The 27267-nt window shown below is 36.3% G+C and overlaps 1 protein-coding gene across 3 annotated transcripts in view; it reads right to left on the minus strand.

Annotated features, from left to right (window-relative positions):
• The window catches only part of ROCK2 (Rho associated coiled-coil containing protein kinase 2), a 106492-nt gene that overhangs the window by 15392 nt on the left and 63833 nt on the right, over positions 1 to 27267 (minus strand). Inside the window, exons 6-33 of one of the 3 annotated variants that reach the window (XM_032683823.1) lie at positions 25535 to 25679; positions 23000 to 23138; positions 21190 to 21281; positions 20224 to 20383; positions 19572 to 19635; positions 19402 to 19413; positions 15908 to 15987; positions 15508 to 15556; positions 14638 to 14773; positions 14416 to 14507; positions 13920 to 14166; positions 13486 to 13592; positions 12706 to 12865; positions 11882 to 12042; positions 11278 to 11462; positions 10022 to 10091; positions 8612 to 8715; positions 8295 to 8481; positions 7965 to 8058; positions 7756 to 7850; positions 6930 to 7109; positions 6615 to 6783; positions 6080 to 6256; positions 3509 to 3579; positions 2443 to 2531; positions 1611 to 1689; positions 1147 to 1408; positions 351 to 564 (exon numbers count right to left, since the gene is read on the minus strand). In XM_032683823.1, coding sequence (XP_032539714.1) covers positions 351 to 564; positions 1147 to 1408; positions 1611 to 1689; positions 2443 to 2531; positions 3509 to 3579; positions 6080 to 6256; positions 6615 to 6783; positions 6930 to 7109; positions 7756 to 7850; positions 7965 to 8058; positions 8295 to 8481; positions 8612 to 8715; positions 10022 to 10091; positions 11278 to 11462; positions 11882 to 12042; positions 12706 to 12865; positions 13486 to 13592; positions 13920 to 14166; positions 14416 to 14507; positions 14638 to 14773; positions 15508 to 15556; positions 15908 to 15987; positions 19402 to 19413; positions 19572 to 19635; positions 20224 to 20383; positions 21190 to 21281; positions 23000 to 23138; positions 25535 to 25679 — 3620 coding nt within the window. The remainder of the gene's footprint in view (positions 1 to 350; positions 565 to 1146; positions 1409 to 1610; positions 1690 to 2442; positions 2532 to 3508; positions 3580 to 6079; positions 6257 to 6614; positions 6784 to 6929; positions 7110 to 7755; positions 7851 to 7964; positions 8059 to 8294; positions 8482 to 8611; positions 8716 to 10021; positions 10092 to 11277; positions 11463 to 11881; positions 12043 to 12705; positions 12866 to 13485; positions 13593 to 13919; positions 14167 to 14415; positions 14508 to 14637; positions 14774 to 15507; positions 15557 to 15907; positions 15988 to 19401; positions 19414 to 19571; positions 19636 to 20223; positions 20384 to 21189; positions 21282 to 22999; positions 23139 to 25534; positions 25680 to 27267) is intronic. The other 2 variants (XM_032683824.1, XM_032683825.1) reach the window with 2 other exon arrangements.

The following is a 27267-nucleotide window of genomic DNA, read 5'->3' on the forward strand; positions in this document are numbered from 1 at the left end:
CACACCCCTTCTCACTGACCCTTTGCCTGGTTAAACACCATTTTCCCTATCAGTTCACAGGAAATATTAGGTCACAGATGACAGTACAAGTTCTGCCTGTTACAGGTAAGAGCCATTATCAATATGGTAGAGTTAACTAACACATAGTGCAAGGTCCTTCAAACAAGGGAACAAACATGGTGGCTCTTCTAGTGGACCTTTTTGTAACTTAACTGAGGTTTATAGATTACATGCTAGATCACACATCACTAGCCAACTACATTTGTGGTCAATTATTCTTATCAACTTATATGACATTAATTGTAGTAAAACGTTTAAAACAATAACTTAAATAGCAGCCCTTGTGTCACCTTGGTTTGTTTGGAGGAAGCTGTCGACTTGGTCGTCTGATGGACTGGTTTGGCTGTACCTTCATGGAAGTTCTGGGAGAAGATCGAGCAAAGGGGTCTGGTGCTGGAGGCTTCTTGGGTATTTTTTTCACCAGTCGGCTCACCCATTTTTGCTGTTCTTCCGTAGAATTAGCTAACAGTAGTAGATTCTTTGCCGTAGAAATATCATAGTACACTGTAATAATAATTTTTAAAATAAAAATGAATACTGTTATTATTCTAAACACGTCCCAACATTAGTTGTCAGATTATGGTACTCTCAGAGTCAACACAGTGAAATCAAAAGAAAATGAACCAGATTTTGCCAAATTAAGTTTCCTGGCTGCTGGCAGTGCTTCCTCCTTATATTTAGAGAGTAACAATTTAGTATTATGGAAGAGTGTGCGCCTGAGCCCAAAAAATTATATAACATTGAGTCACAACGCGTAACCTTCACCAAATGTCATCTCTTCCGTAACACCCACTAACACAAAGAGCACAACACACAGTGTGAGCAGCCTTACGAGCACCCTGCTTTACTGCATGAGGCTGCCAACACAACAGGTACACAGGTATCATGGTCACCTGCCATTAACTCACAGCAGTGAGTGACCCTCACAGAGACACCCTTGGAAAGGTGCTGATGGCTACGTATTAATAAAAGAAAAACTGACCTGTTTACATTTAGTTGGTATCAGATCATTATTAGAATCCTCTGACCTATCAGAATGCCTTGTGACTCCAGTACCATATGCATATTCAAATACTTGCTATTTACCTTTGCAAGGCGCTATAATCTCTTCTTTTTTATCCATGTGATCTTTGTGACATTTGATGTGGCAGCGGCGACATTCCAGAGCAGGAGGAGGTTTAAACATATGCCACAGTGGCTTCATACAAGCTTCACAATTGGTTGGAAAGTGGTAAAGAGTAGGTATAAACTCATGTCCTTTGTGACAAATGTAATTTGACTTCTCTCCCATGGGCTCCACAGGAAATTCCTGTTCCTTTTTGCTCTCTCCTTCATTAGCATATAGAATCTAGAATCAAAGCAAAATAATCTCAGTACTCCTAGATGGCAAATGTAAATTCAGAGTAATTATGTAAGTAGAAAGATTGAAGAATTACAACAGAAGTGATTTTTCAATAATTTTTTAGTAAATATTTCATTAGACAATATTTTTGACAATGTGTGAAATACCATGTCTGTTACACTAGAAACATTAATTTATTAATGAATACCTGGAATATCCTTGGAATCTCCTTGGAATCTGCTCTGTACACATCAGTCTGAGTGACTGGTCGGACATGGAAGAGTTTGCTATAGGAAATTATTTCAATAAGGACAAAAATGAATGTTACCAAAATAATAAATTTAAGTTGACAGATTAAGTTAGGATACACATTAAGACTTAAGAGCCATTAAAGATTTGTCAGTACAAATTTCTCATCACTTAATCCAGTCCTATCTTTCAAACCTGCACATGAACTCCCAAAACCCTAAATAAAAAGAACTGACAAGAATCCAGCTATATTTGCAAAAAAAATAACAGCACTGATAAATAAAACCACCATCATGTGACTTTAATGACTGCTGGCAGCTTTCTAACATAATCCTCTCCCTGCGCTCCAACCTCTGAATACACACATTCTGCATTTATTAAGAAAATTAATTAATTATACAACCCACCTGTAAGGACATGTTGTAAGAGAAAATATAGAACACTGAAAATTATAGCCTCTCTGCTACAGTTCTCTAATCATGTTTTGCTCCCATGTGTATGTGAGGAAAGTCTAGCTGAGCTCGTGGGAGCAGTTCAGTTACATCAGGCTCAGTGGAGTTCCCTGGATCAGTCTGAGCACCATGCTGCTGCTGCACCAATGCCTACAGCAAACTCAACTCTTTCCCACAGTGGGTACCCTAAGGGCCCAGCTCTGTAGTTCAAATTAAAAAAAAAAATGCCCCATGTGACGTTGTGATCCCAGACTGGACCTCAAAAGGCCTTTGGTCACAATCATTTCAACAAAATTCACCTGCAAATCAGAAGAAGGAATCACACATGGCAGTACTTACTCTATATCCAATACCATATAGGGATTAGATTGTTCTTTATCTTGTTCGCTGTCATAGAACAGGATCTTCTTACTGCTTACAATTACATACTGTTAGGAGACAGTAAATGATAAAATATACATTTTAATCCAGCTCATCACAGAGGTCAGAGATGTCACAGCAATTACCACAGATGTTGCACTGATATTTTTCTATGATTTTATTAAATGGTACCTAAATAAACAATAACAGTACTGTATGCTAAGTCCATGATTTGCCAAGAAATTCACTGCACAAGAAACGAAATCCTCATTACTGGATAAATCAATATATGTTATCAGTCTAATTGATACCTAAACAGATTTAAGTATCTGTGAAGAGACAAATCTAAAGTCTGGAAGAAAGTAAGATAAAATCTTTTCCTTTCTGTTTTATTGATTTAATTTTTACTTGAACTGGTAGAGTCAGTGTCATCTTATGATGACTTTGCTCAGGTCACAACTAATAGAGATCATACCTAAAAAGATCACTATTATACTTACCAGAACAGCCAGCAATATTCATTAAAAACCTAATTACCTAGAAGATGCCCTGTTTCTAGAATTTTGGCTAGAATTAACAGTATGACTGAGTAGTAAGCAAACTGGTATGAAAATGTGTATGTTATATTTTGGACAAAGACCCATCAAAGACGTTACTGAGAAGCAGTAAACAAGTGAAGGCTGCACAAGGTAGATAAGTAGTTGCTAGTTTTATCTCCTAAATAAAGAAATTGTCAAAGGCATCTGCTTCCAGCCTCTGCTGAATTTCAGCTATGAAATACTGTTGGGAATGCTTACAGCTGCATGTATAAACGTTTGAAGACCATGAATGATTCTTCTCACCTCTGGCTGGACAAAGAAGTGTCTTAACATATTACAATTGTCCTAAGCTGCTCCCCTCAGAGGTAGCTATCCCAGCTAACATATTTTATACATTTAAGTAATGAGAGAACACATATCAAATAAAAATTGAAGTGTTGAAAATCTGCATTCAGATTAAAATCCAGACTATGCATGAAACAAGACCAGAAATCTGGTTTTCTTACCTTTTTAACCCATCCAAATTTTTTAGTGTTATTTCTAACAGGCAGTGATAGCCAGCCTTCCAATCTCGATTCTGAAATAGATATATATATTAAAGAACATAAATATTCACAAAACATCTTTTTTGAGACTACCGTACATTTTAAAATAGTTATCGAAGATCAATAATAAAGCAACAGAGCAAACATAAGACCTATTTAACAGTACAAGGTCTTGCAAAGTTTAGCACAGTAAATGTTCAGGAATACATTAAATAATCTTTAATGAATACAGCCAATAACCAGCAATGCAATCACAAAAAAGTAGTAAGCACGAGGAGGAAGGGAAAGAGCAAACTTGCAATTGTAGCACACACATCCCCTTTAGTAATTTTTTCAAGTCATAAAAGCCTTATGTCTATCAACCTTTACCTTTTACAACAGCATCTAAAGGTATTAGTACAGATCACACAACATCCAGTTCAAGACAAAAAAAGGCAAATTACCACCACAAATAACCCATATGCTGGGGAAAATGTCAGTTTAGTATTCTAATTCATACTTTTTGGTCTGAAAACTTTTCTTTTCTCTAATTCTGCCTGTATCTCCTAGGTTTTCTAATTCAAAATAAGTAATTTTTGGTTAATCCTTAGGCCTTGCCTGAATTCAACTGCCCTTTCACACACTTGCAATATTTTATATTACACTGGCACATTAGTCAGATTTGATTTATCAACAGTATTAAGTGCTCAGCTGTTGCTTGACACACATTTACAGTAGTAACTATAGTACTGACACAACCAAAAGCTCACCAGGATCACACTTTCTCAGTGGTAGGTGATACACAGGATCACATAGCCTTTGACCCTATTTTTATAGCTGCACTTAACACAAGCACTACTTTCCCCTCTGCTTTATTAAGAGCAACTACTCAATTAGAATAATATTTTTCCAAAGAGTTTTCTACCCTAGCAGATAACCTGTACTGCTGCAGAGGAATCTCCAAGTCAAAAATAATGAAGCCTTAAGCATTAGCAAACACAAAACCGTGGAAGGAGCAAAAACATGCTCCAGAATTGCAAATGTTATTTTCTTTCTCACCAGAGGGCATTTGCAGGTTCCTGCCCATGTTTAACGTAGCAGAACGAATGGTTATTAGATATTCATAGAATTTTTATTGTGCCTAGAGAGACTTGAAGCAAGGTTATGTATTCAGATACACAGTCTTCAACATTTATCGCTCTACCAGCATTGCTGTTGATAACCCATTTTAATGTATATACTGAGTACATGATGCAGTTCTATAAAATGTATTTTGCCTCATACCTGCCACTTACATTGTTCCTTTCAACTACACCTGATACAAAGTGTAGCAAGCATAATGCTGATGAAAAAAAATCCTACCCCACATCCAGGAAGCATGTGTAGGGCAAAAAGTATGCTTTTCTTATTTCCTAAAATATAATGTTTTTCCTATTTTTTGCTGTAATCTCTAATACCATTGCATGAAATTGGACAAAATGAGTTTCTGATTATAATTCTTCAATGATTACAGATCAGAGAAAGGACAGAATATTCAAAAATTTCACAGCACATGCTTATAAAGCAATAGGAGGGAAAGAAACAACAAAACACAACGATCATACCTCAAACCTGTTGTAATTATGTCAGCAAGAAGTCCTAGCTTAGATATGATTTCTACTTTAGAACAGAAGAAAACCATGCACAAACCACGACAGCAGCTAACAAGAAAAAAATTATGTATGTACATAACTTTTCTTTTATTAGAAGCCTCATAGTAAAAAACAGAGAATGAGGAAAATAGAGAAAAATACATTAGTCTTTACTCTATTTTGATGAAGTAATGTCAATATCCTAAAAGAAGTTTTGCCTTCAGTGGAAAGGTATTCACACTTTAAAGGAACCTCCAGTGACATACAGGAATTTGAATGCAACTAAAAAACCCACCTATGACATTAACAGTAAACAGAAGCTTTGTTCGAAAGAGTGCAGGTGCAGTCATATAAAATGAACATAGAATTAGTAGAACACAGTTCTGTTTTACTGGAGTCTTATCATTCATTATATACTTTATGTATCTGGGAAAATTAACAAATCTTGCTTTCCTTACCACAAAAGAATCAAATATAAGATTTAAATTAAGGCAAAACAATGTAATACTCAGAAGACTGAATTTCTACAAGAAGATGACAAATGTTTAGATGTGAGGAGTCAGATGTTTCCATACTTCACTTTAACACAAAGATTCAACTTTTTGGTATCCAGTACCTTAGGGCCATACAGATAGTTGCAGACACTGGAGAGAGGCTACCTTGAAAACAAGGCCATAATGTTCATTTATTCAATGCTTTAATAAAAATGGTGGGTTAAGACATGGCAGCAAGTATTTGCAAAGGTTTAGAGAAAACAGGCCATTTATTTGTTGTGTCTTTGATGGCAATGTTTACTGTCAGTTTAGTGTGTTAACTGCCAGATTTATGTTTCTTTGTTTTAATAATGCATTAAGAGTGTTAGTTTTGAAACAGAAAAAAGGACACAGTAAGAACAAAGCCAAACACTTCTCAGGCATGTCACCTGTGCTATCAACTTCTGTAGGACTGTGTGAACAAGACAAAGGTTCTTCCTCTGAGTCAGAATCAGAATCAAGAAGCATGCGAGAACTGGAAGGCTTAGTGGCAATACTGACAGAGGTGGAAGAGTGCTGATAGGTAAAGGACATGGATTCCATAGTGTGGGATTGAGTGATACGGACTAAACATAAAGCATAAAGGAGGAAAAGTAGAAAAGAAGTCAAAACAGAATCTCTATGAAAAGAGTATTAGTTTTATATTTCATCACATAAACACAGTAACTGCAAAGGAACCACCACAAGTGAAAAAATATTTAGCTCTAATGGTGTGCAATAGAATTTTTAAAAATACATTTCAAGATGAAGTATGATTACAGACAGATTTAGTTAGTAGTGGATAGTGATCCCTATCAAAGGATTGATAAGATGGTATAAAATAGATGAAGATGAAAAGTCGCAGAATCATCAGATCATCAGCTTCCATGGTAAAACATTGATATAAACCCAGTTAATGAAGAAATATTATTAAGATTAACATACCAGGGAATCCATCATCTGCCTCAGCATCTCCAGGCCCGCTGCCAATGCTGCTGTTGTCCAGCCCGATGTGCAGGGACTGCAGCTGGGAACGAAGCTGTTCAATGTCACTGTCCTTGCTGTCCAGAGTCATCTGCAGCTCAATCCGGATCTGACTCTCTTCTGCAATTTGCTGTAGGGATAAATTACAAGATTTCCTATAATCCCAATATTCGGTTACTCAAATAAAATATAAGCAGAAAATCACGTGGAATTTGTAGCCAATTGTACAATATTACAGAAAATGCTGCAATGTCTATATTTGCAAAAGGATCTTACTGCCTGCATTTCATTTATTTCCTTCTGATATTTGATCATCATTTGGGTTAACTTTTCTCGTTCAGACTTCAGTTCCATATGCAGCTTCCTATTTTCCTTTTCCTTCCGCCGTACATCAGTGTCAGATCCACGTTTGACTGGACCCTTCCGATTCATGATCTCAGCCAATTTATTCACAGCCTTTCCATGGTAAAGAAAAAAGAGACAAAACCCACACTAATAAATACACAGAGCTACATTGTGCAGAAATAAAGTCTTCTGTCTACAATCAGGCACTTCTAACTGTAAACCAACACCTCTGTAATCCAGTAACATAAATTTGCTTTAATTCCATGTATTACTTATAACTGAAAAGAAGGTAATGATGACACGTTTACTTTAAGAAAGTATTAGCTGTGAACACTTCCACTCATCTCATTTAAATAATCCCTTCCATTTTCACTAGTTAGACCCAAAATATATATTTGCATTAAAATGCCACTTGTTCTAAAAAATAATCTGGATTAAAATCAAAAATATACTTCTTTATAGAACTTATAGAGGAATCAAGACTGAAACCAGTAAATAATGTGAGAGAAATGAAGACTTTTGCTGGTGGAATGCATCTGGATTAGAATTTCCTCTATGATGAATCACAAGGATCCAGTTTCACTACAGTGAAAGTCTACTTAGTAGAAGAAAGAAAAAAATCAGTATTTTTTTTTCAGGGCAAAAACAAATAAAGCATTAATGGTACATACAAATAGTTTACCATGGAAAGTTTTCTATTTTAAATTATTTGATTCATGAACACTATCTCTACATTCATTTAAACACATTTGCTTACCTGGGTTTTTAATGTTCTTTCAGTCAACAACTGTTTCTCAAATTGTGCTTTAATATTTCCTATATTTGCTTCTTCTTCTTTTAGTTTTGTAATTTCTGTAGTAAGGTAATTGAAAAAATTCTATGAAAACTCATTACAAAAGAAAACAGTACTACTAAAGAATAAAACTGGTTTCAAATTAAAGTACATTTGGTTCACAGAATACATACGTTCTTGTACTTCCTTCAGTTTATTGTTTAGTTCTTCTTTCTCATTAGCAAGATTAGCCACATCACTGGTTAGTGTCCTATTTGCTTCCTCCAACTAGAAAAAGAAAAGAGGGGTAGGGGCACAGAAGAATGAATGGTCAGAAAGATGTATGAAGAAACATGACAAAATTTTTGAATTTCAATCATAAAAAATAAATATTTCAAAAATGTTAGATATATCTCTTGTATATCTCTGAGTATTCTAAATAACAATGGATAACTCCAACTGCAATAAATAAATAAAACTCAAGCTCTACAACCTCTACCAAAATTACAAATCATACAACTCACCGAAGCTATGGTGGCATCTTTCTCAGTAAGTTCCTGTTTATGCCTTGCCATCATCTCTTTAATCTCCAGCTCTTTCATAATCTTCTCTTTTTCCAAATCAGAGTACTGCTCTTCAGCAATGGAACGGGCAAGTTGTTCTGAATCTGCTTTTGTCAAAGTAATCTCTAGCTGAGCAGCCAAGGAATCTCTGCAAATTATTGATATATATTTTTAACTTTAAATTGGGTAATGTAGGGGTGGGGGCAAGGGCAGGGAAGAAAACAACAAATAGCCATCCTCATCTTTTATGTATTAGTAGTACAACTAGCAAAACCTACCTCTCATCCTGTAACTCTTGTATCTTTTGCTGCATTTCTTTACAAATTTTGGTCTTTTCCTCACATTCTTCTTTAAGTTCTCGAACTTGCGTCTTATACAAAGTCTAGAAATTAAAGTTAGCAAGAAACTTACGTGATTTTCTGTATTCTTGAAAGTCCACAAAAATTATACAAGATGACATTGCATGCAATTCTTTAATCACACACTCTAATTAGAGTGTAACTGTGCAATACCTTCTCTAAACTTATCTAAATGTCATCATTCACAAATGTGTTTTGGTTATTTTACGTTTTGTTGTTCTTTTTTTAACTTGTATATTTGTGAATGGGTAGATGTACGATATACATTTTCTATGTTTGTAAACATACTGTTAAAGATACTCTAAATGTGAAAATCACTATTTGATAGAAAATTGGAAGTATCAGAAGCAAGGAAAATGAATTTTCTCTACTATTTTAAATCTTTGTCAGACGTAATTAAGTACGTGCTGTTTCTAACCATACAAACCCATGAAACCCATGTGACAGTTAAAGAACAAGAAATATAGGAGGAAGGGAAAAACAGATTAGAAAATAATTTGAAATTCAAAATTTCTTGAAATTGATACAAATCTAGAGCTCTAAAAAAATGAAAGAAACATTATATTGCTCTGTCCACTCAAATGACTGAATACAGGTCAAGTGACAGACAGTTGTAAGTGGACTTACTGCAAAGATTTCAACACAGATTGTCTCTCTCTAGCCCATCTACAAAATTCTCCCTTTCTCTCCTTTAATGTGTGCAATGTTTTCATCTACTAAAACTTTAGATAGTCCTTCCCCTCACTGACCTGAAAACCACAATGAAATTTTTAGTTTCCTTTAATTCTGAAACAAGCCTTTTGGCATCTCCTGCAGTGCAACTGGCTGCGCACTGTTAATAAAAATTAACCTCCACAAGCTAGTGATGATTTTTACGTACAATATCTATTTATTCTGTTGTATGTTACCACTCCTAAGAGACCTCTATCAAGTTTGGCTGTAATGCAAAAATTTCCTTCCAAGCCTTAATGTCACGTTTTGTCACACCACGTGAGAATACAACTCATCTCTACAGTGCAGCATGGAAGAGATGCTGAATGCAAAAGGCTGGAAACATGCAGAAAATTATTCACACTGTGGAAAAGTGAGCTGCTTGCCTCCTCCCTCCCTCTGAACTCCCTCACAAACCTGGGACACTTTTTAACCTGAGCTCTTTTATATGCTCAGTGATCAAGATCAAGGCTGCAGACAACACTGAAGACAGGTACAAGAAAAACAAGTAGCTTTGGGTTAGAGTTGTGAAACAGCTGATGGCTAAGGAGGAAGAAGAAAAGATAACATTTACTCAGTAAACAGATTAGTAAAAAAATAAAGCAGCACAAAACATACCGAGAAATACTGTTCAGCTTCGAGTTGGTCTTGAAGCTCTTTCATTTGTCCATCTGCATCTTGACGTTCCCTAGAATGGAATAACATGCTTTAAAGATATGAAGACATTCCCAACCAGTAAATTAAAAAAGACGGCATTCATACTCTTGAGATCTTCAGTGATTTCCTGACCAAAGTATGGTCAGCAATTAAACCTGAAGCTTCCTCTGGGCTACAGATCTCTTTTTCAATTGTATAGCTGAGCCCACTACACTAATAACATGTCAATTTAATATTGTTAACATGTTAACTACAACAGTGTCACACAGTTTAACCAGTAAGAGACACCAATAAAGTAAACAGCCACCAACAGAATCTTGTTTCCATGTAAAACATCTCTGATCTGACCGGTTGTTTTGGGCCTCTTGTTTGCAAGAGCAGAGTCTGTGAAAACATGTCTGTATTCCTTGACATGGATAATTTCTTGAATTCATCTGTTATTAAAACAACAGTCAGTCCCCTAACAAAAGAAATGTAGCAGAAAAGACTTCTGCCAGTGTTTCACATTGTGGTCACCTTCTATGTGACTAACTGCATCTTGCTGACAGAAAAGGCAAAGCACCAGGAGATGAACCATCAGAAGTCATAAAGGAGTTGAGATTCATCTGATATGTGTGCTAAACTTGTATTTTCATTCACAAGAAAGTTCTTTATGCAAAAAAATATTATTTACTTATTTATTATCAGGTGCAAATACTACTTGTAAGACCTTGAAGAACTGCTGGGATGTAACACAACTCCTAAATGAAGGTCCAACAGATGTGTTTAAACACCTGTAGTATTAGATATTTCCAATAGTTATGCTTTCCAGCAGTTATGCTTTCCAGCTCTGTAGCAGTATTCATTTCCAACTCTCCTAGACTAATAATTCCGGTAACTTTTCTCTTCACTGAAGTTCTACATCATTAAAGAGAAAGTATCTAGACTTTCAGTTAAATAAGTGTTTCTCTTAAGTCCTCAGACTCATGTTTACGCTGAGTTTTTTAAGGTTTTCAGGATAACAAACACCTTTGAATACAAATCCATACAGTGCTGAATCACTAGGGCAAGTCTCAAACAATAGTCACTGTAAATTATTTTAAAGAACCTTAAAGTTTAGCACTGTAGAATAGCATATTCTTTGCAGCAAATTTTTTCAATTAATATTGCCCTCAACTTTTGTCACAAAAATATTACAAATCAGTAACATGACTAAAAATATGGAGCAACTTGCATACTTGCGGAGTTCATTGTTTTGTTTTTCCAGACTTAATTTGATTTCCTGGAGATGGTTATTCTCCTGTTTTAACTGCTTCTCTGACATTTTCAAGGTGTTGACCTGCTGCGTTTGCATCTTGAGGTCATTTTGAGTGAGACAGCGCTTTTGTGTTTCTTGCTCTATTTTTAATGTCAAGTTTTTTACCTGAAAAAGATACAAACTCCTGGTAATTTTACAGACTTATACAGGAAAGCAACATTTAAACAGTCTGTTATTGGCTTCCTCTACATTTCTGTACAACATGTACTCACATCTCTTGGTAAATCGAAGCTGCTTCCTGAATAAAGGCATTAGCACACATTAAATTAGCTAGTTTTTCCATGTCAATCTCACAGAATTTTAAATGCCAGAATGAAAAACTTTTTAAGATGAGTAATGCTGAAATATTTCTGAAAAATGACACTAGACTCCATGAAGTAGACTTTTTAAAGTTCCAAAGACAGAGAAGGAAAACTGCTGCCATTTTAACTCACAAACATTACTAAATATAGCTATAACAGGAAAAGTATTAGAACATTGAAAATGAGGTTTGACTCAAGATGCTTTTTGTCAGTGTTCCTTACATCTTCATTTAGTATATCCTTTTGCATAAGGAGCTCATTGATTTTCTGTTGTGATTGTTTGAGATCACAGTCCAACATGGAGCGCTGCTTTTCAGCTTCCAACAACCGATTTTCTACTTTTTGCTTTAAAGCTCTCTCTTCCAAAAGTTTCTTCTCCATTTCTGTGAAGTAAAAAAATTTAAGACATCAGTCAGTGTAAACCAGCATATTTTGGAGGCCTAAGGGAGGAGGACGTTTAACAAAAAGCCACATGTTTCTCCTTTTAAAACTGAAGAGGAAGACTGCTGAAAAGTAATTAAAATTTTCATCGTAAAATCACACCCAGAGGATGCTTTTGCAAGCATTCCTGACAGAGCTATTTCCTACTTTTGAGTTTCTAGATAACTTCCAGTTTATCTGCAACACTTTTGAGATGAACAAAAAGGGTGGAATTTTAAAAATAAACCATCTAAATCTACTGAATTGTTGCACTGTGATAATATAAAACCAATTAAAGAGCTGAAGCTGTTGCGGAATCCGATATGATAAGTGACTTGGTCATTATTACTGAATCATTTTTGCTTCTTTTGAAGATTGCATGCTCAAAATTCTTGAGAATGCTCTGCAATTGAAAGGAGAGGTTCTATAGGTAGTTTTTTAATTAGCACAATAAACATAAGCCATTTAATTAAAAAGTAAGAGCCATCTTCTGGAATTTTTTGGTAATTATCCCTCTCTTCAAGATATTTCGGATGTCTTGAGATGCACCAGAATATGCACAGTAAAAGCTTATAGTATCGACTTTGTATAATTCACTCCTAAGTCCAACTGTGTCAAATACCTACCTTTCATGGCTTCAGATTTTGCTTCCTCTATAGATTCATAGATCTTGTTTTTGTCTGCTAATCGTGCTTTTGTGGCTTTATGTTCAGCTTCTTCTTGCTCAAGGTTCTGCTGCATAACTTTAAATTTATATGTCATATCTATTTCCATGTTGCTCTTTTCCTGTTAGAGAAAAAATAATATTGAAGTAAAATACATCAGGTTAGAGGCAAAATTTTGGATGACAATAACATGCTGCTTGGAAAGATGCAAAAAGTAGAAGAGAGAGCTCAGACTAAGGAGTTAACTGAGAACTTATTTCTAAAATGTTTCTTTGTGGATGGTAAAGTGCTCTAAAATGTACAACAACATCCCCGGGGCAAACAACTACAGAATTACTGCCTTAACAACAATGTCCTGTAATAGGCTCAAAGATTAGGTTTATTGAAGAAATTTTTCAAGACTTTTGTTTCAATGACAAATTTGTTCAATATTAGCAGAAGCCCTTTTACTTTTGGCAACAAGGAGAGTCTAAAAAAACCCAACACATGAAATGAAATGTTATCACTGCACTGTTAAGCTACACACCAGAGTACATTATTATGTACTTTAGAAGTATAATGCCTTATGATCGTATGGGAAATGATGACTTTTTCCCTCCCATTTTTCAAATTGCAGAAACAATTAAAAAAACCCAACTAAATGTTGAAAACAAGGTTTACTCAACATCTCAAATAATAAAAGTACAAATTCAAAAATTTCATAAGAATGTGACACCAACGTTCAGTTAGAAGTGCTGTTACCTTTTCTAAATCTGTGAGCTTTTCCTGCAATTGTCTTTTCTCCATTTCCAGTTTGGCTAATGCACTCTTTCCACTTTTCACTTCTTCTTCAAGGCTAGATATTCGACCTAAAAATAACCAAAACATCAATGAGACTGGGCAGTGTGTGAAAACGAGACTGTACTTTATCTATTTAGAGATAACATTTTTCAAATGTTACAGCTTCTAATTCCGACTGTTAAGAATATCTCCCTTTGGGGTGATTTTAAAAGTTATCAATAACGTTTTATAAATGTTATCACACATTTTCTCTTAAATGTGTGTTCAAAATTGCATAACATTTTAGAGGACAGCACACTTATCTAGTCAGTCTGAAGCTCAAATAACACCACCCAAACCTGTTTTTAATTTGGAAACAAGAAGCAATCTTAACATCAGAACATTTGCAGGAATACCTTGTAAATCACTGATAATCTCTGATCCATGACTTCGATCTCTCCTTTCTGATTCTAGAGCTGACTGAAGATTGAGATACTCCTTCTCCAGTTTGAGTTTCGCATTCTCTAGCAGGCAGTTCTTATCTTGTAGTTCTCTATTATTAGTTTCCAGCTGCTGGATTTGCTTTGTGCTTTCTGTCTGGTTCTTCCTTAACCTGGCTGCAGTATCAGACTCTGACCGCAGCAAAGAATTGGCTTCATCCAACTAAGATTGATAAATACATACTTCAGAAACAATTAAAATATAAAACCTGCTATTTCTACTACAGCATACTAGGTTTTAGGGATTAAAGAAGTAAAAAGGAGTATACTTTAAGATTACTTTTGAACACCAAAATGAAACAAAAAAAATCTTTAAAAACTCAACTAGAGATTTCAAATCCCTCCACTAATCCCAAAATCTGTACTTCAAACAGCTATTATTTTCAAATATACATATATAAAGTTGGCATACCTGTCTTTGTAGTTGATTGATTTTCTCATTAGATATTTGAGAGTTCTGATTCCTCTTTTTTAAATCTTCAAGCTGGTCTTTCAAACTGTTAACTATAAAAAAACCCAATTCAACATTGTTAATCACTGTCATGAAAACACTTCAATTGGGACTATAATTCATTTATTTTAACTTTTAAAAACCCACATCAAAATGGAACCCTTCAAGCATGGTTCAACATACCCTCATTTTCCAAATTGCGTTTCTTATCTGCTTCATGTTCTGCTTTTCTCTGGTATTCTGTATTCTTATGCTGAAGAAGAGCCTTCTCTCTCTCTAACTGCCTGACTGCAGACTCTACATTCTTCCTTGAAGTTATCTGGATATATTTAAAAAAAATACACCACTAATTACATACACGAGAGTGGTATTCTTATATGATAAAAACACAGCTCACACACTCAGTTTAGCCTGTAATGGAGAAAGCCAGTTTATTTGCCTGCTGCAAACACAGTGTATCAGAACACGTGATCAAATCTGGCCCAGGATGACTATGGCCAGGAGCTCTGCTATTTAAATACTGTCTGATCGTTTGGATTTGACAAACCTGGTAGACCTGCCTAAGCAGTCACTCTGGGAGTAAAGAAACACATGTGTAATGTAAGGCCTTGACATGCACCTGGATGAGCAATACATTAAGCTGCAGACATCCACATCCAAGTTTGTAGAAGCACTAAGGTGCAAAGCTGGGCAAGAAATAGGGTCCTTTTACTAACACTGAACAATGCAAAGCATGGCCTTCCTCCTGTAGAAACACTACTCTCACACCTTCGATTTTTAAAATCTATAGGAGATATTTATATTATGCTGTTCCCCAGCTTAAAAACACAGTAAAAAACAAGTTATCAAAGAAATGTGTCATTATAGTAGAGAAATCATAATGAAAATATTTTAGCAGTGACAACAATTTCATGCTTGTGAATACTAAGAAATCAACGGGTTTGACTTGCTATAAATACACAGCTACTCAAAAGTAATTTGCTGTTACCGAAGGAAAAAGCCACACACAAATGTTAAAGTTCTAATTCCAGTCAGAAATATCTGTGGACTTACCTCTTCATCGAGCTCTTTCAATATCTTCTCTAAACGAGTACTTGTAGACCTGAACAAATTTGAAAAATACTTTTAAATCCTGCTGATAATACAGAAATTAGAGTGCTTGGATGTGTCTCATTAATTAGATATTCTATTTTCAGCAGTAACACGAAACCTCAGGGACAGGTGAAATCACTCTAATAACAGAGAGATTCTTCTAGAGAGGTAAGGCAAAAAACCCCAACAAAACCACCCCAGTAGTCACACGAGCAGCAAGAATAGGCTGGCAAGTTACAGTGAGATCTGCTCACAGGGTTGGGAATCCCCAAAGTGAATTAAAATGCTTTTAAGTATCCAAAACCAGAAGGTCTAATAAAACTACTCTATAAACATACCAAACATGTCAAAACAATCTCACCTGTACTTCTGTTCTAGTTCATCTTTGGCTTGCAATTCATTACTGAGCTGTTCTTCTAGCTTGCTTAGTTTTTTCTGAAACTGTGTAAAATATTAAAAAAGTATGGCCCACATATAAAAATGTTACCACATAAAACAAATGTAATTCAATTAAATAACAAAATAAGGGAAAGTGAAGAAAATTAATTCAATCTTCCACTATATTATTTTAAAACCATCACTAGAAGGTTACATCTTTACAAGGCATTAATTCAGATGATTTTAAAGATACAGATCCATAGCAACAAAATTTGCTGCATGCTGCATTAAATCAAACCATCACAGAATTACGTGCCACAGATTGTGAGTCATAAAATTTATATGGGGAAAGAATATTGTTACCGGCCCTTTGCTGTTCTCTGTAGCCAGAGACTGTCCACTGCAGCAGATTTTTTGGGATAGCCTTTTCTAAATGAAATGAAAAAATAAGAAGGGGGGGCACATGACCAAAGTGGACAATATTCAGATGACTAAACATGTTCAGTGACCTTACCTGAAGAAGAATTTCTTAGCCTTACTCATTTGAAATCTAATGAACACTTTTCAGGTTTGGAAATGCTTTGTTTTCTCAGAATCAACTGGGTTGGAAGAGACCTCTGAGATCACTGAGTCCAACCTATGACCTAACACCACCATGTCAACTAGACCATGGCACTAACTGCAACATCCAGTCTTTCCTAAACACCTCCAGGGACAGTGACTCCACCATCTCCTGAGCAGCCCATTCCAATGCCCACTCACTCCTTCTATGAAAAAACTCCTCCTAATGTCTAACCTAAACCTTCCCTTATGGAGCAGCATAAGACTGTGTCCTCTTGTCCTGTTTCTGGTTGCCTGGGAGAAGAGGCCAATCCCCAACTGTCTACAATCTCCTTTCAGGGAGCTGTAGAGAGTGATAAGGTCTCCCCTGAGCCTCCTCTTCTCCAGGTTGAATGACCCCAGCTCCCTCAACCTCTCCTCACAGGACTTGTGCTCCAGACCCTTCACCAGCCTTGTTGCTCTTCTCTGGACATGCCCAAGGACCTCAATGTCCTTCCTGAAATGAGAGGCCCAGAACTGGACACAGTACTCGACGTGCGGCCTAACTAGTGCCAAATACGAGGGAAGAATCACTTCCCTAGTCCTGCTGGCCACACTGTTCCTAACACAGGCCATGATGCCACTGGCCTTCCTGGTCACCTGGGCACACTGCTGACTCACGTTCAGCCACTGTCAACCAACACCCCACCAGGTCCCTTTCTGCCTGGCTGCTCTCCGGCCACTCTGTGCCCAGCCTGTAGCGCTGCAGGGGGTTGTTGTGGCCAAAGTGCAGGACCTGGCACTTGGCCTTGTTGAACCCCATACCATTGGATTCAGCCCTTCTATCCAGCCTGTCCAGGTCCCTCTGCAGAGACCTTCTACTCTCCAGCAGATCGACCCTCCTCTCCATCTTAGTGTCATCTGCAAATCTCGCTAATGGTAGACTCGGTCCCCTCATCCAGACCATCAATAAAGATATTAAATAGAACTGGGCCCAACACTGATCCCTAGGGGACACCACTAGTGACCAGACACCACCTGGATGCAGCACCGTTCACCACCACTTTCTGGGCCTGGCCCTCCAGTCAATTCTTAACCCAGCAGAGAGTGCCTCTGTCCAAGCCATGGGCTGCCAGCTTTTTCAGGACAATGCTATGGGAGATGGTGTCAAAGGCTTTTCTGAAGTCCAGGTAGACCACATGCACAGCCTTCCCCTCATCCACCAGGCAGATCACCTGGTCATAAAAAGGAGATCAGGTTGGTCAGGTAGGACCTGCCCCACCTAAACCCATGCTGGCTGGGTCTGATCTCCCGGCCATCCTGTAGGTGCTGTGTGATCACACTCAAGATGATTGTTCCATAACCTTGCTGGGCACTGATCCCAAGCTGACAGGCCTGCAGTTTCCCAGATCCTCCTTCCAGCCCTTCTTATGGATGGGCGTCATACTGGCCAACTTCCAGTTTTCTGGAACTTCCCCAGTGAGCCAGGACTGTTGATAAATGATGGAGAGCAGTTTGGCAAGCTCTTCCACCAGCTCCCTCATCAACCTAGGATGGATCCCATCTGGTCCTATAGACTTGTGAAGATACAAGTGGCTCAGCAGGTCACTAACTGCTTCCTCCTGGACTACAGGGGGACTATCTGGCTCCTTGTCCCTGTCTACCTGCTCAGGAGGCCAGCTGTCCTAAGGACAACCTGTCTTATTGTTGAAAACTGAGGCAAAGAAGGTGTTAAGTACCTCAGCCTTTTCCACATCCTTGGTAACTATGTTCTCCCCCATGTCCAGTAAAAAATGTAGGTTTTCTTTGCCCCTCCTTTTCCTATTAATGTATTTATAAAAACACTTTTTATTATCCTTATTTTAGTTTTGTTTACTAAAATATTTTTTAAAAGAATGTGAGTCCAGTACCCAAATATTCACAAAATAAATTATAAATAATAAATTTTGGATTAATCTCATGACTTTGGGCTTTCGAATGCATTTATTTTCCTCTCTTCCCCCTCTTCCTCTACCCTCCAAACATGAAATGTAAAAATGTGGTTTTCTAAAACACTTTACAATTATTACAATTAGAGGATTCCCAGAACAGGGACACTGAAAAAGACATCAAAACTGGAGATTCATCGCTTGAGAAAATACAAATACAAAAGTTGTCAGAAGTCAAATGCAAAATGTTACCATCTGCATTTACTATCACAACATAAAGCAAATGTCACGAATGTGACGATATGTATTTTGAACAGCAGTACCATTTCTTTTTAAAAGGGAAACTCTAAAACTATTCATCTATTCAGCAGTGACAGGAAGGAAGTGGAGTGTAATAAACATTTGCATTTAAATTTAGCTGATCAATACAAAATGCATTTCCTCTATTTATTTTTTAAACTTTGAAAAGGAACTGTAAGTTTTAAGAAATGTTAACAATATACTATCTACACTTGAATAATACAAATGTTTAACTAACATAATGAAATAAGTACATGAAAATTCTATAACATTTTCCTGTCATATGCATATTTAAATTCAACTGTCAATCTTCAAAAGCTGGATAAACATGCTCCATACACTCCAACCGGAGTATGATTTAAACATTCCTTTATCACTGCAAGTGACAATTTATTTTTCCAAACTCTGAATAAATCAGTCATGAATTGCTCAGGCAAGTGTGGAATCTTCCCAAGAGTGATGCTGTCTGTAGCAAACAGAGCTTTACGCATTGGATTTCCAAAAAATTCTAGATGCCAAAAGAATTTGAGAAAAATCTGTATTCATTCCCCTGTATACTACAGCACCTTAACACTTGAGTACAACTGTTTCAAAATACAACTGGTTTACTGTTAACAATTTGGTGAATAAACATTTAAGATACTTCACATTCACATAAAATTATGTAGGAATCTTTCTATTCTTTTCATAATTCAAATAATATACTTACCTCCTTGCTGTCCTGTAAATAGAAAATATCATTTTTATTGAGGATCACTAAAAGATAAAAAGCCCCCCCACAAAACTGCTTGAAAACTTATTTTAGGCTTTGTCTTTTCTTAACAGACTTAACAAAATTAGTTAAGCATACCGTTAATACTGAAGAAGAAAGGCACTAACCTCATTTTTACTAGATTGCACAGATTCATTTTCTCTGCAAGACTGAGAGGAGTCACTTAGCAACCTGTCAAAAACAAAAACAAATCCCTCCAGCTCTTATTCAAGTTTTCAACAACTCTGGCAATCTTGCCATTTTAATCAATTCTCTCAAGCCTTAATTTGTCCTATGCTCCTCTCAGAATAAAGCTTGTTTTATTTCAGTCTTAGTGCATCTTTGTGATTTGAATCTTTCCTTAACTGAAGTATAGCATGTTTCCAAATCCACAGCAGCTTATGATCTTTTAATTAATACAATTATTTTTTAATTATTCGAGTTTAATTCTAGAAAGTTATCTTGTGTAAACTTTTTTCCAAAATAACTAATAAAAAGCCTTTTTAGAAGTAAATTACAAATCTATCAGTATTTTAACCCTAAACAATTTTTTAAGATATTGTATAATTCTGTGTCTATAAAAATACTGTGTTTAATCACAGTTACCAAAATAACCAAAATAGTAAGAAATTATTTTACTCAAGCTTAGCATTTTGTATCTTCCCAACTGGACATAAATGAATATAATGTAAGGAATAAATTATGAATCTAGAGTGAAAAGTGAATACAAGAAAAATGTGCAGGTATTTTTCTAAAAATGTATATTAAAGTATCACATACAAATTGTCTCTATAGTAGGTAAATCCTATGAAAGGCAGCTGGTTTCCCACGAAGGCTTTGGGGATTGGAAAGGTTTCCACGTCTCCCTTGTCGTCCTCAATGTCATCAAAATTACTGCTATCTATATCACTGCTGAGCTCAGGAACAACAGGAGCAGCAGCTATAAAAAGGGGAGAAAAGATGAACTTCACTCCAAAATTCAGTCACTTGCTATATACTGGTATCTCTATAATGTTAAAAGACTATATTATAAGTTGTCCTTAAATAACTTGTAGTTAAATATGTATTAACCAGACAGCAGATCTGGAAATATTACTGGGCACAATTTTTTCTAGAGCAATCTATTTTTGTATTAGTTGCTTCATGCATAGACTATCTAATACACAAGACATATTTATTTGCTCAGGTAATCACGTTTGAGAATAGAACTCTAATACAATCAGCATTTTAAGAAACCTTAGTAAAGATGTAACTTTAGAAGTTATGATCAAGCTCGTGAGCTGAACTGACATACTTTGCTTTTTTTACCTAAAGCTATCAGGTTCTCAACACCTTAAATGAAAAGCAGTAAAACTGACAAGACCACTGTCAAACTACTGTCTTAACTACAAGAAGATCAAAAAAATCCCAAATCAAAATGAAAAAAACCCATAACACAAAACAACAAAAGCAAAAGAGAAACATGCATTCTTTTTAGTTAAAATTCTGAAACATCCAATTCCTTTATTTAAAATGGAAATGTCTACATTAAAAGCATGATAAAGACGAGGATAATCCTAGTAGGAATAATGTGTATTTACTAACCCTTACTCACATGAGTTTTCATAACACAAATGCTAAATATGAAAGGTTGAGCAAGATTTCTGATAGATAGAAAATACTTAATTTATACAGCCTAACGTTTTTTCCTCATTTCTACTATTGCAAATACTGAATAAAATAGAACTCGTAAGCTAATTTACTCACTCTCTCGAATGTTGTCCCAGTTCCACTGATCGCTTTTGAAGAAAGGGTGATGCTTTATTTCTTCTACCCCATTTCTCCCAAGTCGCACATCCCTAAACATAGCAATTAAGCCAAAGTCACATTAGGGAAACGAGCTTCTTTTTTTTTTTGCTTAGTTTGTTGTTATTTAAATTCTGACTTGTTCACAAGCAGCAATGAAACTTTCAGTAAAGATTGTCTGTGTTAACCACACTAATGGTCAGATAAAAAACAAAATTTAAAAACCACCAACCACTAATCTTTAGTTTCTTATATAAAACATACTCTGATTCTTAGCATGCGCTCTCCTTGCGACTGCTAAAATGTCCAGAATTTGGAGTCTGCCACGTGGGGAGTAAAGCAAGACAGAGAACACTGAGGCAAAAACTACGAAAAACCTAAAAACACAAACAAAAACTCAACACCCTTGGGGGAAATAAAACTGCAGAAGTTCCGTGTCTGCCAAACCACATGACAAACCGTAAGACGCAAGTGAAGGAAGGTCTAACCTACTGCACAGAACAGTTATTCAAAGCTGGACTAAAATAAATATTTTAAGAATTTCATCCTCTGCCCCACAACTAACCCTGACACGTCTTTTGCTGATATTTGCAGTGAAGTAAATCTTAAGAGCAACAAGAAACTTTTAGTTTGAACAGAAGAGTCTCTCTTGAAACTATGTACAGGAACAGGACATAAAAACAATGCATGGAAAAGAAGCAGTAAATCACAGGGTCGATGCTTAGTCCTTTAAGTGCTTCAGCAGTGATCACGCAGACAGAGAGCAAGCATCTGTTTCAAATAAATCGCTCAAGCACTGTGTTAAATATAAACAGGAAGAGGGACACACGTAGTGGAAACACACCTCGCCACATTTACATTATTAAATTCTACTCATATTTTCTCTCTTCCCTTCAGCTACTAAGGGTGAAAAATGCTGCTAAATTAAAGCACATCTTTCCTGAGCAACTGCGATCTTGCTCAGTAGAGCAAACAATCTCTGAATGCAAAACCCATTATAAAACCATTTGTTTTCCTAATCCCTCATTCTGTATGCTCTGCTCCAGCCGGGTTCAGGTGAAAAAGCATAAGAAGGCATCACCGATCCAGAGTTAACTGTGGGTCTACAGTGCTGTTCTTTTAAATCAAAGAAATCAAAGATGATCTGTGCTTTCTCAAACTAAAGAAAATATAAGTGTTCAGGTTAAGAACAAGCTTACACAGTTTAATTTCAATAAATGGCTCCATTCCATAAAGACAAACTTCGAGGACCTATTTGCAGCCAAAACAATACTCTTGCAGGTTTGTTAGCTATACTTATCAATTAATGCAACAAAGCAAATACAAACTAAAAATTCAAACATTCCAAGAAACCTTAAACAAACTCATAAATGCATGTTTACTTTCAGAGAAGTACTTGCTTTCATTTTTCATAAGTAACAGCCATACAGACATTGAGCACAACAATTTTGTCCCAGCCTTGGAGCTTACAAATTACTTTCAGTCTTACAGGTTTGTAGCTGTATTACACACTGCAATTGGAAAGATTTGTCCAGCACAAACTGTGTTGTTAACAAGAGCTGTCAGAACTGCTCATAGAAATAAAATACAATACCTGGAAAAAACACCCCAAAAGAAAAACTAGAGAACAGAAGGTTTTGCAGAAGAGATGTGGACAGAGATTAGGAAAAGTAATGGAAGGAATTAATTTTTAGAATGCACCATCCAAAATAAATACAGCCAATACCATCCAAAATAAAAAAAAAAGTTACAGAACAACACATGCACTTACCTATCAGTTAAAAAGGCACAGATAAGGTTCTTCGCATGCTTAGAGATTTCCACGTCATCCGGGAAATGTAATGAGTTCTTATGATCCATAATTTTACTGTATGTTCCTACTAGTGAGTCTGCATAAAAAGGAGTATCGCCTGAAAATAAAATAGCAAATTGACTGTGATTTTGAGTCATGTAAGTTGAGTAAGAGAAAAGATATAAAGAAAAGTCTAGAAGCAGTTTACCAAAAATAGTCTTTTATTTAAAAAAAAAAAAGAAACAGTAAAATTGAAATGCAAAAATAATGTATACTACTAAAAATATTCCTTCCCTAAAATGCCTGTATTAGAAACTACACCATTTTCTATCCTGCCAATCAATACCAAAATTTTGCCCAGCGAATTACACCTTTTGTTCTATCTGAAGACTCTCACTGTGTTTTCTAATTTACATGATGGGTGACACCCACTTAAATCCCCACCTTTAAACACTCCATGGGTCAAATGGGCCGCAAATCACTAAAGATTTGCTAATGCACATTTGTTGGAAAGAATAAACCAAAGCTCTCCGAAGACCATTTCAGAGGCATGACAGGCCTACCCTGCCTAAGGCAAGTCAGCTCTGAGCAGGAGCCTTCCCAGTGCGTTACTGCACTGTTAAAGCCATATTACTAAATCTTGTTCACTGACAAATTAATTAGCTTCGGTGCCCATATTAACATGGCAGGTGGCTTTTAAAATCATAGACCTTTCCCATCCAGAGGTTTGCAGTATAGGCTCTAAAGATATTTGCAAAGAAAACAGAATTAAGAAAGGTAAAATTGAGACAAGTGAAAAGAACTGGAAGTAATGAAGGCAACTGACACTCAAATTAACTTGACAACATTCTGAACTTACAAATGGTTCAGGTCTGTAATCAAGAAGCTGCAACTTTCACAGAAATGCTTTTTCTCCCAACTAATCCATAGGTTTAAGAGGGAAGGCGAACAACTGATTGCATGAGCTAGGCTCCTTTCTCTGTCCCAGTGTGCTGTGTGCAGGCAGGGACCACCTGGCAGGACAGCCTTGCTGGCTGCAACCTTCCATCAAGGAACTGAATATTTCAAAAGCCAAGTACATGAAAAAAACGTACAAACAGACCAACGGACAAAAAACATTCTGCTTTCAAAAGAATACAAATGTAACAATCCTAACTTGAGTGTCCTCCTGTCATTTTATGGCATAATAAGGAATTAGTACACACCAACTTGAACTAAACTTCTAAACTTTTAGTAAATTCATTAGGGTGCCATACCAGTGCATTGCAGGCGGGGATCACTGATACTTGCTGCTGCCTCACTCCTTCCCAACCTTTCTCTTCTCAATTGTCTTCTGTCCCAGAAACAGCTTTCATTTTGGACACACCTTAAAACTATCTAAAGTCACTGAACTATCATTAGGATTCATCCTGTGACCAACATTTTACCTTTTAGTCAAGGACACAATAAAATTTTAATTCTCATAATAAAATTACCATTTTCATTAGTACTGTGGTTTTACTAAAACCAGAACAACAGAACACTTTCTGTGATTTCTTTGAAGTGCAAAGTTTTAGAAGACCACGGGTAGAATCTGATATGTGAGCACAGACAAAAACAGATGGAGAAATTAAGTAATATTTCCCTCCTAGATACAAGAGTTAAAAAAGGGAGGCTCTGAGAAGAAAATTCTGGACAGTTATGTCCAATATTTTAATAATTGAATAATTTTATTTATTGCTAAAATTGTTCATGAGAGACTAATCATTATGAACCACTCTATTTAAAGCCAAAGTGCCTTAATTCTGAAAGACATAGAAATTGTAACAGCTTTTTATATCCAAATGTCTTTCCTAGCTTAGGATACCAGAAGCATCAAATCTGCAATATTCCCAGAACATGCTGATTTGGATTTTTAATAATTATATGCTCAATTCCATCCTTCTGTAATCAGTATTTTGCTACCAGACTATAAAATTGATCCTCACTATATATTAAGAGGCAGATGACTCATCTCCTTAACAGATTATATTCTATGTTGGTTGCCATAGCAGTCTGGTGTATCTTACTGGAAAATCCTGACTCAAGCATAGAAGAAAGAATCAAGCCATAGTTTTGGATTTTGACCTAACAGAAGACACTGACATGCTGTGGAAAAAAAAAAAAGAGGAGAAAAGAAAAGGACAGTCCTGCCCTTTCCACTCCTTTCTCATCTCTGTGGCCCTGCAAACTCAGTACTGCTTGATGTGGCACAAACCTTCACGAGCTGGTGAGGTAGCTGACTCCAGTCAAAACTATTCTAAGAATTAGTTTTAAGGTGAATCGAGTCAGGGAACTAATCACTGAGCACGCACGCAAACAGCTGTCACAGCGTAAGAGTGACAGAGAGCAAAGAGAACAGAAATGAAACCACAGCATCAGCCAAAAGTCAGAAGCTGTTAGTGAGGTACAACCAGAACCCAAGCAGCAAAGTACAGCTAAAGGCACAGTAAAGACTCAATGATAATCTCATTAGTAGACTAAATTACTACTTACCAACTAACATCTCAAAAAGGAAGACCCCTACAGACCACCAGTCACATTCCCGTCCATAGTAACCATCACCCCCCTGCGACTTCAGAACTTCGGGCGAGATGTAGTCGGGGGTTCCCACGGCTGTGTCGCAGCGCACCATTCCTGTCTGCAACAGAACAACACAAACAGCTCAGTCCAAAATACTTCTGAGTCTTTAAATAGTTAATCTATTAGGAGAGCAGAAAACCATACAAAATATAGCCTAAAATATTTGTTTGACAAGTATGTTTGAAAGACTACTTTTTTATTCAAGAAACAATATGGACTGAAATGACATTGTCTGGTAATGTGGTCACCCCTTGCCTACTTCATAGTGATTTCTCTTGACTACCTCTTTCCAAAATTGACCAATTTTATTATTTTTACCATTGGTTTCAATATGAAGCTACACACCATATCAGATTGCTCCTTATGTCATTGAATTCAGGCACAAACTTTAGAATCATTTCTACAAGTTAGGATTTCTAGGCCCTACACTGCAGATACATAACAATTTTGTCCAATTCAGACAAATAAATCAAGTTTGAGGTAAATTTTTACAGTTACACCTTGTTTTTTAATTACGGATGTGAAGAAGACTAAAAGGAAAAGCTATTTTTAAAGAATAGGAAAGCTCTTTTTCATTTCTTTTTTAATTAGCATAATACCACATTTGTATTAATGGAATGATTCCTCATCCCCTTTGCTTCATGCTGAGAGACTGAAAATGCAGGGGCTAAGTGACGCAGAAGCATCAACCAGGTCTGCCAGCATTCTAATTCAGAGTTATAAGCCTTGTTTCCTTTAGTCAAATTCACTGTATTCACTCCTCAGAGACCAGATGGATGAATGAACGAAATTCTGGATGAAGCTAGAGAAGTACCAAAAATACACTCATCTTTTATTCTGTTTCTAAATCTGAAATCTCAGTTATCTTACAAAGTTCTTCATGCATTTTCCCATCAGCATGAACAGCAATGTGTATTATTTACGAATATTGATACAGAATATTAGTAGCAATAACTAAAGTCAAAATACATATTTAAAGAAAGGAAGAGAAACATTTTGGTTTGGGAATTGTACTGATGTGTAAAACTCACACACCACACTGTAATATTCCTTTTCATACACAATATGAACTGTCAAGAGCTTTTATTTCTGTACTAAACCAGAACACAGAGAGTCATGAACCAGCAGGCAAAAACTAAAGGGATGACTAAATACTGTAGAGACCTATTGCCTGTCCTCCTGGCAAATGCCTATCATCTTCTACAACTCTATGCTAAAGCTGAAACCTGAAGAAGTTTTAACTTCTCAGTTACAGAACGAAGAGCAGGTTAACTTTTGCCTTCTATACTATGGATGAGATAGCACATAAGCTATTCATCCCTGGGATAAGAAAACGAAGTTAATACTTTTCAGAAGATCTAATGCATTCATTGGTCAAAAAAAAACATAAGCACATTTTAACAGTGGAAACAAACTGAAGCCCAAAGGCTCCAAAAATCTAAATTTAAGAGCATTCAAAAATGGATCTGGCACATGGCAGGAACGACTATTTGAATATGCTGCTTGTAACAGCACTTGTGCACTAACCTACATGTCTTCTCTGAAGCTTAAGCCTCTCTTTGCTTTGAGCTCAGGAGGAATTGCTCTAAGGTTATGTAATTCTGCTCATCTAGTAAGACTGTGGCATCTTAATGAGGCCTTCAACA

The sequence above is a fragment of the Chiroxiphia lanceolata genome, chromosome 3 (assembly GCF_009829145.1).
Source record: "Chiroxiphia lanceolata isolate bChiLan1 chromosome 3, bChiLan1.pri, whole genome shotgun sequence".
Taxonomy (NCBI): domain Eukaryota; kingdom Metazoa; phylum Chordata; class Aves; order Passeriformes; family Pipridae; genus Chiroxiphia; species Chiroxiphia lanceolata.